Genomic DNA, 12,850 nt, shown 5'->3' on the forward strand with positions numbered 1-12,850 from the left:
ACACTGTGGCTGTGCTCCAGGCAGAGCGACGTGTTCAACCGTAAGCAGCTCTGGAGCTGGTGCACCGTGCCCCAGCGCTCTGCAGCAGCTAACAACAGCCTGCCCCAGCACAGTGATGCTCCCCAGCAGATAGAGATGGACTTGGTGACCCCAGGGTCTTTTCCAACCTGAACGCTTCTAGGATCCTGTGATTCTGAGAATCATCCTTTAGCTGTTCAGCAGATGCCTACCCAGGCCTTCATGGGTATCGGTGACCACAGTGGATGCAGTAGCTGGAGACCCTGACAATTACCCAGGCTGGACTTTAAGGAAACTTAAAGGTAAAGACAGGCAGACTCCTCATTCCTACCATCTAGCCAAGGACCTTCCATGATGTGAACAGAGCCCTACAAGCCAAGCTTCTGTAATCAGTCTTACTGGATTTCCTCTACCTGCCTCACAGAATCTCAGCATGGAGGGGGCTGGAAGGGATCTCTGGAGATCATCTAGTCCAACCTAGCTGCTAAAGCAGATTCACCTTCTTGAACTTCATGAGATTCCCCTCCACCCAACCCTCCAGTCTGTCCAGAACTCACTGCATGCAAGCACAGCCTGACAGGTGTCAGCCACTCCTCCCAGTTTTGCAACAACAGCAAACTTGCAGAGGTTCCACCCTGACCCTTCCTCCAGGTCACTGATGATGAAGATGTTGAACTTCCTGTCACTCAGAAATCTCAGAGAATAATTACTTAGTAAACATTTTTATATTATCATCATTATTTCTAGATACTTAGATTTTAATTACTAAATCATGTGGTTTGTTTATATGAACCTAACAGCAAGCTGGTTGTCTGGTTGCTCCACACATGTGACATAATGATACTCAAGAGGACCTTTTCCATGACCTTCACTGGCACCAAGGTCAGGATGATGTGTCTGTAGTTACTCAGGTTCTCCTTCTGGCCCTCCTTGTAGCAGGGCATCACATTCGCTACCTTCCAGTCCTTTGGGACCTCCCCAGTTAGCCAGGAGTGCTGGTAAATGATGGAAAGAATCTTGAGGAGCACACCTGCCAACTCCTGCAGTACTCTTGGGTGTTTGCCACCTGGCCCTAGTGCTTCGTGTATGGTACAGCTGTTGATGGGTGCAGCGCTTAACAAAGTCAGCATCTCATCTTCAGCCTAACCTAAGGAAAAGCAAGGCTTGGCCTTCAGATGAATCAAGATTCCTTTAGTCTAGTTTAATGCTAAGTGTCGGTCATAATGAACCGTGAGGCCCATGCTCATCAAATGACTCAGGGACTGCTAGTAAAGAAAAGCCCCTGACAAAGAAGAACCCAGATCCATGTGGCAGACCGGTGCGTTCCAGCCCGCAGCACCGATAGGCAGGGTGCTGCGCGGAGTGCGAGCTGCGCCCTCTTCATCTTCTGCGCTTGAAGGACTCTGAGAAAAGAGGCGTAGGAGGAAGATTTGGGTTCCTCCCAGGGACCTGTCCTTTCACAACGGGTTGTGGGGCGCAGGCACCCCCGCGAAGCGGGAGGGCAGGTGGAGCCGTGAGCCGCGGCGGGACCGACGCCCGCAGGACGATGCTCCTCCCGGGCGCGGCGCGGGGGCTCCCAGCCGCACGAGACGCCGTTCCCCCGAGCCCCTCCCGCCGCCCCCGGCCGCGGCGACCCTCCCATTGTCTGCTGCGGGGCGGGCCGGGCGGGGGGCCGCCCTCCGCAGGCTCATTGGCGGCCGCCTAGCGCCGGTGCCTTAAATGGGGCGCTCGCTGGGGAGCGCTTCCCATTGACAAAAGCGCGGCGGTGGCGGCGGGGTGGGGGCGGAGGCGCTGGGCCGAGGAGGGCGGGGGGCGGCCGTGGTCCACGGGGGCGCGGCGGAGGCTGCCGCAGGGCTCGCCGCGGGCAGGGGCGCACCCCGCGCTCTGAGCCGCCGGGAGCGGAGCTGCGAGGCCGGCGCTGCGGGCACTGCGGCGGCGCAGGGGCGGGCCGCGGAGCCCCGCTGCCGGCAGCCGGCTCCCTCGGCACCCTCTCCGCGGCGCGCACACCCAGACAGGCGCACACACGGCGGAACCCGCCCCTTCTCCCCGCCGCCCTTCTCATCTCCGTCCATGGCGCTGAGGACGGCAGCCCCCCGCTCCGCACGTAAGTGAGCGGCTCCGCCGCCTTTGTGCGCGGCCCTGCCCGCCCCACGCCGCAGGTGAGGTGGCCCCGCCGCGCACCTGAGCTCGGGGCACCCCCGGGGCTGTCTGGCGCTCCCGGCCCCGCTGCGCGGTGGCCCGGGCGGGGAGGGAGGGGGGCGGGGAGCGCGGCTGCGGCTCGCCTCGGGGAACCTTGGCTCGTCGCAGCCCTCCCGTTTTCAAGCGCCGGTGTGGCTCTGCCCGAGGCAGCGCTGGGACCGGGGCTGGCGCGGGTGGGGGGAGCGGTGTCCGGCAGCCGGGGCTGAGCGGGAGAGGCGGCCGCCGGTGCGTCAGGGCGCTGCGCTCTGCCTTGCTCTCGCAGGTGGCGGTGGGGCCGCTCGACGCGGGCATGGACCACGGTGACTTCCCCGGCCCCGGGGCGGCGGCGGCGGGCGCTGAAACCTCAGACCTAATGGAAACTGGGGGCGATGCCAGATCGGCACCTCGGCGGGGAGGCAGAGGAGGAGGAGGCGGCGGCGGCAGCGGCAGCGGCCGTGGCGGGTTTCCAGCGACTGCCGAGCCCAGCAATCCCCCGGCTGCGGAGACGAGCATGAATATTGATAGGCCCGCCGGTGGCGGGGCGGCCGCTGCTGCAGTGCCCCGAGCCCCGGGAGCACCTGCCCCGCCGCTCCGCGCCCCCTGCTCCAGGGATCCCAAAATGGTCCATCAGCGGTTCCTGCGGAGGAGCGTGGTGGACTCGGACCAGGAGGAACCTGCGTTTGACCTTCCCGAGTCAGAGCATCAGCGGAAAATTATCTTGCTCCCTAAAACAAGGAGGATAATTGCGGAGAGGGCAAAGGCCGGGCAGGGGGCTGTGGAGAAGGTGTGCCTGGAGGCTGAGCCTTCCGGGGAGCTGAAGGCAGCGCCGGCCCCTGAGGAACAGAAGGAAGCTGGCAAAGATGTGGAGAGGAAAGAGGTGTTGGATGCTTCCAAAGATCAGAGCAAGGCTAAGAAAGAGGAGCCTGAGGAGGAGGCTGATATGAAAGCGGTTGCCACTTCGCTGGATGGCAGGTTCCTAAAGTTCGATATTGAACTTGGAAGGGGATCCTTCAAAACGGTCTATAAGGGCCTGGACACAGAGACGTGGGTGGAAGTTGCGTGGTGTGAGCTTCAGGTAAGCCGAGCTGATCCTTCTGTGTTTTTTTTCTGCTTTGTAAGCCTAGGAGCTAAGGGCAGCATGCTGGTGTCATCTACGGAAGCTCAGCTTTGAGCAGCCTTTATAGCCACCATTGCTTAGGATCCAGCGTCTAACTATAGCACAATATTCTCATTGGCTCCCAATCCACCACCTTATGTACACTCCTCCCAGCGTTAACCCTCTCGCCCTGGGTTCTGGCTGCCAGCATTAATGATGCTCGTGGAGGATCTGTCATATTGCATAAAAAGGTCACGAGCTGCGCTCCTGGAATGCGCAGAGCCTGCCGAGGAGAGCTGATGAGAGCTCCTTGCTCGCCCCTACCCACAGCTGCTCTGGGCCGAGGCTGTGGAGAGCGGCAGCTCTGTGTTCAGGAGACACAAAACGTAAATGAGCTCGGAACGCACCTGCAGGAGGCAGCTTTCGTTTTGCTACGAATAATGCGCTGTGCTCTTACAAAAGGTCTTTTGCTTGCCCGTTGCCATGCCTGAAATGGTGCCTGTCACTGCTGCCTGGGGATCAAAGCTCTGACAGTATCGGAGAGCTTGCCTTTTTAGGCATCACAAACCACAGCTTCAGTTGGGTCAAAGGCCTGGCTCTCTAAACAGCTTTTTAAAATGAAGGTTGTGAATAAAAGCAGAGGAGCTGAGCTCTAGACCTTTAGACTGTAGTCATCCAATAATATCTATGGAGTGAAGGCTTGGATGCTGCCTTTTGCTGGTTTGGAGCATAGCTGTTACCCTTATTGACTTCCACATTCTCATGCCTGCAGAATTGACAGTAGTAGATGCTTATGTTTTTTGGTGAAGCTTTAGTATCTGTTACCTCGTTTCTGTTGGCAGCCATTTGAATGAGACCCAGCTAAGAGCAAAACCTTAGATTTAATTTTTTTCTCTTATGAATTGTTTTCTGTTGACTTGGTCTGAGTTACTCTGCCATTTTTGTGGGAACTGAAAGATTTAACTCATCATTGCAGCTGGCAGTCCTTAAGGTCCCACCGTCTGGCTGAGCTTTATTGCCTATGGGAGGGTTGGAGAGGAGCATGTCAATGTGATCTGATAAACCTGAGCTCCTGGTTGTTTATATTTTAATGTTGGCCCAACCTGTAAATCATTCCTGGCTTCCTGGGGTAAGTGGAGATGGATGTACAGCTACATCTTCATTCCCTAATGACTTCATTACACAGTGTAATCACAAATCACTGCAGCACTACTTCCTGAATAGGAGGTATGGGGAGCAGTTCTCAGTCCTTGTGTTCTCCTGGCTTTTGTAAGCCAGGGATGCAGTGTGGAGCTGCAGCAGCTGGGCCAGGTATGGTCGCAGTGCCAAGAATGTGATGGGCTGATAGCTACAGATTGAACAACCCCTCTCCTCCACCAGCCTGGAGGGCAAAGGGAAGAGGCAGTGGGATTGCCGAAGGGATTTAAAGGGAAGTTGAGCGGGGTGAGTGCTGCTGGGAGGAGACCAGGCTTGGTCTTTTGTCTGGCGTCTTCTGGAAACCGAATCTGAGCTGTAAGGCTTTTACCTTGGCAGCCTGGTACTGGCTGAGGGTAGCTGTGATGCTGTGGGAGGCCAGGTGTGTCCTAGGAGGAGAGGAATTGGCTGATGAGGGTAGCTGGGATGCTGTGGGAGGACAGGTGTGTCCCTAGGAGAAGGAGAATTGGCTGAGGAGGGTAGCTGGATGCTGTGGGAGGCCAGGTGTGTCCCTAGGAGAAGGAGAATTGGCTGAGGAGGGTAGCTGGATGCTGTGGGAGGCCAGGTGTGTCCCTAGGATGAGGCTAGTGTGCTGTGGGTCTGAGCAGCGCAGGCCAGCACTTGTCCCTGTGGAGTAACTGCATGGAGCAAGAACTCATCTTGTGGCCCAGCCTTCTGGGTGTGCTGTGGAGAGGAACTGGAGGAGGTGTCTTTTCAGCGTGTTTTCTGTAACAGAATAGCTTTAACTACAAAAGACTGCCAAGTGTTGTGGAGAACACTGCATTGAAATTCCAGTGGCTGTCACACCTGAGAGTCTGGGGAGGGAAAGCTGCAGCTGAAGCTTGCCTGGTGATTGGTTTCCTAATTCCTTGCTACACTTGTTCAGGGATTTTTGAACTGACTGCATGTGAAGTCATCTGTAATAATTCCTGAATTCCCACCAGCTCCCTCTATATGTGCTTCAGCTTAAATCCAATCTTACCACTAGACATTTTCAGTTTAATCCAGAATTTAGGCTTCTAGCTGTAGAAAGAAAACTCTTTATTATTGAACTGCTTTAGAGAATTTGATGTGAAGCTGTGGAAGGTGAGGGCTTGCTGGCTCCCTTTACACTTTGCTGGCTGCTTGCAGGGCTGATGTGGAGGTGAGATGGGATGGAATGTGAGTTTTGAAAGCCACTACTTCGGATCGGGAGTCTGAATGACAAAAGTCTTTAATCACCATGGGATTAAAGCGGCTGCTTTTAGCCTGAGTCTGAAAGAAGCCGGAGGTGTGAATAGCTGTGCTGCCTTGATCTTTTTGGCTTGGAGAGTACCCTCTTAATTCACTAGGGAGTTTTATTAGGAAACCATTCAGAGGGTGCTGTCCAGTAATGACTTTCTTTGTGGAATTCTGAGGTTTGCAATGTAAACTGTGCCGGTTGGATATGCTGCTTTCCCTCCAGGAATACTAAGTTCAGAGAAGCGTAGCAGAAGCCATCATCACCCTGCTGTTGAGGACAAAATGCAGCCTTACACCATTGAGACCCATTCCAGAGTCCTTTAGTGGAAAAAACAGCGACAAATTGTGCTTCCACTTCCTTCTGGAGATATAAATGTGATTGTTACTTTTAGAGCTGGAGAGTTTAAAAGCTAAGTGTTGAGGTTCTGTGCAGGCATTAATCCTCTGTCCTTGCTCAGCACTTTTTTTTTTCATCCCAGTTGTACTGTTGCCTGTGTCTGTCGCTTTTTTGTCTGCCTGTACAAAGACTCACAGAGCCATTCTTGTTCAGTGGCTTTATTTCATTAAAAAGATGGCTTTAGGGTTCAGAACCAAAATCATGACTCGGATTAGGGCAGGATCCAAATGCTAACCAAATGAGGTCTGCAGTTTAGACCTGTCTGAAGACATGAAAGCTGTGGTCAAGTTCTAGCTAGAAAGTAAGCTTATTGTTCCTTCTTAAGACTGAAGTGCTGGAGCAGGGTTAGCATGCCCTTGCAGTTTGGAAGAGTTTGCACTTGAAGGTTTTCAACAGCTGTAATTAATTTTAATTGGTGGTGTACAATTGCTTGCCTGGTGGTGAGGCTTCAGCATAGTGGCGCTCGCTGTTGTGCTCCTGAGTGAAACATTAGGTCGTGAATAAGGGATGGAGGCCTTTGCCAGTCTGCTGCTGGCAAGTCAGATATTCTCTTGAGCTAGATTAATGGGTTAGAAATCCCCATCCCTTTGGGAACGTGGACAAACTGCAGAGAGCAGTCAGACCTGCTGCCATCTCAAGTGACAGAATTGTCAGGGTTGGAAAGGACCTCAAGGGTCATCCAGTTCCAGCCTCTCTGCCATGCACAGGGACACTTCCCACTAGATCAGCTTCCCAGAGCCACACCAGCTGCCCTAAAAAACTTTCAGGGATGAGGCTTCCACCACCTCCCTGGGCAACCTCTTCCAGTGTCTCACCACCCTCGTGGTGAAGAACTTCTTCCTAATGCCTAATCTAATCTCCCCTACTCTAGCTTGGATCCATTGCCCCCAATTCTATCACTACCTGACACCCTAAAAAGTCCCTCCCTGACTTTCTTGTAGCCCCTTTCAGGTACTGAAAGGCCACAATAAGGTCTCCTCAGAGCCTTCTCTTCTCCAAACTGAACAGCCCCAGCTCCCTTAGCGTGTCCTCATAGGATAAGAGCTGCAGCCCTCTGATCATCCTCGTGTCCCTTCTCTGGACGTGTGCAATGCAAAGGCCTTGTACTGGTGCTTCTCACTTGGACTGTGGTTGCTGAGCTTCTGCTTATTGGTACTTAATTTTACCTGTCTTTGTAAATGTGGAAAGGATGGACTGTCTCATGCTGCTGTTGCTGTCCCCGTGGTGGGAAGGTGAGAGATGCCTGTTGAGCGCTGCAGGAACGCCAGTCCCCTAATCACCAAAGTGGAGGAATGAAGCTTTATATTCACAGCTAAGCACAATACACAAGCAGAGCTTTACAATGTATTCCAAATACATACAGCTATATACACACAAGTTAAAAGTAATACAGAAACACAGTACCTCTCCCAGAAGTCAGAGTGCCCGGGAGGGACTCCCAACCATCCTTCCACCTTCTTTCCACCCCCTCTTTTATCCCAGAATCTGCCTTACATGCAAGGTGAGTTGGAAGGATCGGCAAGGGAGGTTAGAAGCAGAATGATTAGTTGGGTTACACAGATTCCAGGCAGAAGCAGTTAATGTGGCAGAAGGGATGGGGCTGGGTGCTAGGTTGGACTGGATGATCTTGGAGGTCTCTTCCAACCTGGTTGATTCTATGATAAGGAAGGGATGCAGACTGCCTTATCTGTGTTTGTGTCTTAGCTTTTACATGTCTCAGCAAACCTCTGAGTGGAATAGGCATAATATTGTTTTGTTTTCACAGCCAATAGCCTAATTTCTTTCATTAAAGTATCCCAGTTTCATAGGATGTTAGGGGTTGGAAGGGACCCAAAGAGATCGAGTCCACCCCCCCTGCCAGAGCAGGACAATACAATCTAACACAGATCACAGAGGAACACATCCAGACAGACCTTGAAAGTCTCCAGAGAAGGAGACTCCACAGCCTCTCTGGGGAGCCTGTTCCAGTGCTCTGTGGCCCTCCTTGTGTTGAGGCAGAACCTCTTGTGCTGCAACTCACATCCATTGCTCCTTGTCCTATCCCAGGGAGCTGTGAGCAGAGCCTGTCCCCCTCCCCTTTCCTAGCCAGCTTCAGATACTTATAAACAATTATCAAATCCCCTCTAAGTCTTCTTTTCTCCAGAGTAAAAAGCCTCAGGTCCCTCAGCCTCTCCTCATAAGCCATGCCTTCCAGTCCCCTTATCATTCTTGGAGGTCTCTGCTGGACCCTCTCCAGCAGATCCCTGTCCCTCTTAAACTGGGGAGCCCAAAACTGAACACAGTATTCAAGATGAAGTCTCACCAGGGTAAAGTAGAGGGGAAGGAGAACCTCCCTTCATCTTCTGGACACAGCACATCCTAATACACCCAAGATGCTTCAAAGCAGCACAGGAGGGCACAGATCTTTAACTGAAAATCAAGTTCTAAGTGTGGAGGCTTTTCTGACCACTTGCTTGGCTCCTCTGCAGTGTTGATATGGGAACAGAGAATGCATTTCCTTGGTCTGTGTTCACTCCTTTCACGAGAAGCTCATCCAGATTGGCTGATAGCTGACTGATGTGGCATGAATAAGTAGAAGATGAGATTAGGCTGGTTTCATTGCAAGGTGAATAAAAAGAGGATTTAAGATCATTAATGCTAGACCAATTCTGCTAGTTTCGGAGGCAGAATGTCTAGTTGGAGTGGGGAAAGGGAGATGGAGCACATGCTTTGTTTCAAAGTGGGCTGCCTTCTGTATGAAAGGCAGCTGTGAAGCCAGTTTAACTGTTTTTCTCCACTTCAGAAGAGCTGTGATAATTGTTCAGAGTGACACCAAAGGTCCATGGCTCAGATGGTTTTGTGTAGGCAGGTGTTTGCATGGTGGCAAGTGGGAGCCTGTAAAGTGCACCATGTTAAAGCATGTTCACTTTCCTCTCTGGCACGTCACTCCTGGCAGAACTAAATTATTTGGAAGGAGGAGGTTGCCCTATGCCCCTGTGTCAAGGATTCAGGGGATTTGTTCCTGAAAAAGGTAACATCTTCAGGATTCTCACTGGTACAGTAGTTTAGTGTCCTTGTTGGCTGGCAGCATTCATAGTCATAGAATGGGCTGGGCTGGAAGGGACCTCCAAAGGTCATCTAATCCAACCCCCATTCATCTGTGTTGCAGCAGCAGCTGGTTACTATCTGTGCTGTTAATTTATTGGTTGGGTAAACTTTGTAATGTAAATGTACTGAATACTTCAGGAAAGCTGTTTGGGAGACTGAAAGCTGGAGTCTGATCTTGCTGTGTGCTCATATTGAATTAACTCAGACAAATTCTGTCTGTTTCAACTTAATTCTTGAGATGGAGTAAATTTGGACCGTGAGTTTAGCTGTGCTTTAGTGTCAGTATCAGAATGTGTGCCTGTATGCCTGGAGTTTAATATAGCTGTTGCCCTGGCATGGAGAAGCAGGATAGTGATATGGGAGCGAACTATTAATAGACTGCTTCTCAAATTCAGTAAGTGAAACAGAGCTGGGTCAGACTTCAGATTCTGCTTTTGAACCAAATGAGGCTTGTTTTGCTTCTTGAGTGCCTTTTCACAGAATCACAGGGACATTCTTTCAGGCTGGAAAAGTGCTTCAGGATCACCAAGTCCAGCTGAGAACCCTACTCTACAAGGCTCGCCCTAAGCCATATCCCCAAGCACCACATCCAAATGACTTTTAAACACACCCAGGGTTGCTGACTCCACCCATTTCAACACCTGACCACTCTTGCTGGGGGAAAAAAATTCCTAATATCTAGTCTGAACCAACCCAGTCACAGCTTGAGGCCATTCCCTCTTTAGTTGTGAGAAGAGACCAGCACCAGCCTCTCCACAACCTCCTTTCAGGTAGCTATAAAGAGCCATGAGGTCTTCCCTCAGCCTCCTCTTTTTCAGACCAAACAGCCTCAGCTCCTTCAGTCTCTCCTCACAAGATTCACTCTCCAGACCCTTTACCAGCTTCATTGTCCTCCCCTGCATTCACTCCAGCCTAAGATTGCCTAAAGCTTGTTGTGTGCCCTTTTTAATCCTGGCTAAGGTCTCCATACCAAGTATGTGGGGTTTGGTTGACTTGATGTAAAGGGTATTTCAGGTCCATTTCAGGTCCTTTTGGTCATCCTTGTCCATAGCTGACAGGGAGAAGTTGCTTTGCAAGCTGTCATCTCAGTAATGTTTGCACTTGGCTATGCAGCCTGACTTGTACAATATGCTTACATTGATGGTCTGCTGCCCTGTTGTGGTTAGGGAGCAACAGATTTCAGGAAAGTTGAGTGGCACTGGTAATGGTGTGCCAGGAGAAGGGCACAGCTGTTGGTTACTGGATTTTGTATGCTCAGAGGTAAGGGATGCTGCAGGTGCTGGGAAGAGTGATTATTGGATGAGTAGGTGGAGAGGGTCAGGTGTGAAGGGATGAGGAGGGTGCTACTGGTACACATCCCATGCTTTAGGAGCCCCACTGGAGTAGTGGATTTGTGTTTGAGTGCTGAAAAGTCCTTGCTGATCAGGGCAGTTTGGCTTTTAGACTTGCCATGGCAGAGCTGCTGGTTGCTGGCAGCAGAATACTCACCTGTGTGTTCAGCAGGCTCTGACTGGCCAGAGAGCAAATACAAGGGAAGTGGTGATGCATGATACCCGGGAAGCATGCAGGCATAAGAAAAGGGCAGCCAGAGGCATGTGTGACACTTGGCACTCCTGGTGGAAGAGACATCTTCATTGCTCTGCAATAGGAGGAGTTTGTTTGGAGAGCATCTGAAGCAGGCAGGCAGAAGCAGAACTGGTTTTCCTGGTTTAAATTCGTACATGTGAAACTGAAGTTCCACCTGGCAATGCATCATTTTGCTACTAAAAACCATGAGTGCTGTCCCAGTGGGGTGGTTTTGTGCCTGAAACCTGCCTTGGGGGGGAAGGGGAGTTTGTTCTGTGGAGCTGAAGTCGGCTAGAAACAGTCTTTGTCCAGTGTCCTGCTGTTCCTATGTAGCTTTGAAATGGAGGCACCAACTCACTGCTTTCTTCCTGGCCTTCTGCCTGCTCTGAAGTGGGCAGTCTGCCCTTCTGCCAGCGCTGAGCTCCTCAGTTAAATGCTCTGCAGTAATGAATGCTGCAGCCCCTTCTGCGGTGGAGTCTGGAGCAGCTGGTAAAACCACAAGCTGATGGCTACCTTCACTTCTCTGCTGCATCTGGTGCCATGGTTTTAATTTAGATTCACTGAGAAGAGTCTTGGCTCTTCTTTGCCTCCATTTCACTTCTATGGAGCATATGAGAGGTCTTCAAGCTGGTGAACGCATGACCTGTTGGGTGGTGTGAAAGGGAGGTGTGCCACCCCCTTCTCCATACCTCTCCATCCTTAAGAGTAGATCTTTCTAAACCCAGTTTCCATGTAAATTACAACATAAAGCCAATTTCGTGTTATATTGGTGCCTTGCCCTGGAATGGACTAACCTTAACTATTTAAGGAGCTTCCTGTATCCCTGAGTGAAACTTCACTGTCCTTCAGAAGAATCAAGTCCATACCTATTTTGCAGGATGCTTGTCCAGAAGAGCTTACTCACAGATTTCTGTGCGTTCTGAAATGGCTTAGGTGCTGCATAGCTTTTGAGCTCCTCTGACTTTCTCCTTGCAGCTGATCATGGCCATGTAAAAGATGCTGAGAACTTGATGCAGTTTGGTCTGGCAACCACCCATGTTGTGGACACAGGACATGGCATGTCACTGAACCCCCCCCAAAGTGTCTTAGCTGCTGGGCTTTGGGACTGATGAACACAGACATGAGTTCTAAATCAGCTGACAATAAATGCAGTCCCAAAACCTTCTAGAGTAACTGTTCTGGAGTTTCATTGGCAGTGACTAGGCTTACTCCAGGTATGTGGTGAGTGGGGTGTGGTGGTATCACTTCTCAACTCCTTGCAGAAAATGAAGTTAATTCTGCTCATCTCTGTTGTGTTAGCAGAGTATAGGGGTGGTGTAGTTTGGGTAGATGTGCAGTGGGAGCAGTGGGTAAAAAATGCCACAATATCATAGAATCAGGCAGGTTGGAGGTCATAGAATGGAAGTCATAGAATCAGCCAGGTTGGAAGAGACCTCCAAGATCATCCAGTCCAACCTAGCACCCAGCCCTGTCCAATCAACTAGACCATGGCACAAAGTGCCTTATCCAGGCTTGTCTTGAACACCTCCAGGGACGGCAACTCCACCACCTCCCTGGGCAGCCCATTCCAATGCCAATCACTCTCTCTGCCAACAGCTTCCTCCTAACATCCAGCCTAGACCTCCCCCTGGCACAACTTGAGACTGTGTCCCCTTGTTCTATTTCTGGTTGCCTGGCAGAAGAGCCCAACCCCACCTGGCTCCAGCCTCCCTTCAGGTAGTTGCAGACAGCAATGAGCTCTGCCCTGAGCCTCCTATTCTGCAGGCTGCACACCCCCAGCTCCCTCAGCCTCTCCTCCCAGGGCTGTGCTCCAGGCCTCTCGCCTAAGAAATGGAAAACCTGTAAGGAAATGAGTTTGTTACACACTGGTCCTCTTCTGCAATGCTTTTCTTGGGAAGGCTGTGCTGTAGTTAGTTACTGAAGCTACCAATTCACAGGGTGTTAGGGGTTGCAGGTGACCTCTGGAGATCAGGCAGTCCAACCACCTTGCCAGAGCAGGATCATAGAATCTAGCATAGATGGTACAGGAAGACATCCAGGCAGGGCTGGAAAGTCTCCAGAGAAGGAGACCCCACAACCCCTCTGGGCAGCCT

General features: G+C 51.6%; 1 protein-coding gene across 12 annotated transcripts in view; it reads left to right on the forward strand.

Moving 5' to 3' along the window:
• The first annotated feature begins 1,893 nt into the window (after positions 1-1,893).
• WNK2 (WNK lysine deficient protein kinase 2) overlaps positions 1,894-12,850 on the forward strand; it is a 124,189-nt gene continuing 113,232 nt past the window's right edge. For 8 of the 12 annotated variants that reach the window (XR_010305166.1, XM_064156278.1, XM_064156283.1 and 5 more), the window contains exons 1-2: positions 1,894-2,122; positions 2,480-3,271. Coding sequence is in view for 11 of the 12 variants with exons in the window: in XM_064156278.1 (XP_064012348.1) it covers positions 2,507-3,271 (765 nt within the window). In the remaining variant the exon portion in view is untranslated. The remainder of the gene's footprint in view (positions 2,123-2,479; positions 3,272-12,850) is intronic. The other 4 variants (XM_064156288.1, XM_064156289.1, XM_064156286.1 and 1 more) reach the window with 2 other exon arrangements.

The sequence above is a fragment of the Pogoniulus pusillus genome, chromosome 16, assembly GCF_015220805.1.
Source record: "Pogoniulus pusillus isolate bPogPus1 chromosome 16, bPogPus1.pri, whole genome shotgun sequence".
NCBI lineage: Eukaryota > Metazoa > Chordata > Aves > Piciformes > Lybiidae > Pogoniulus > Pogoniulus pusillus.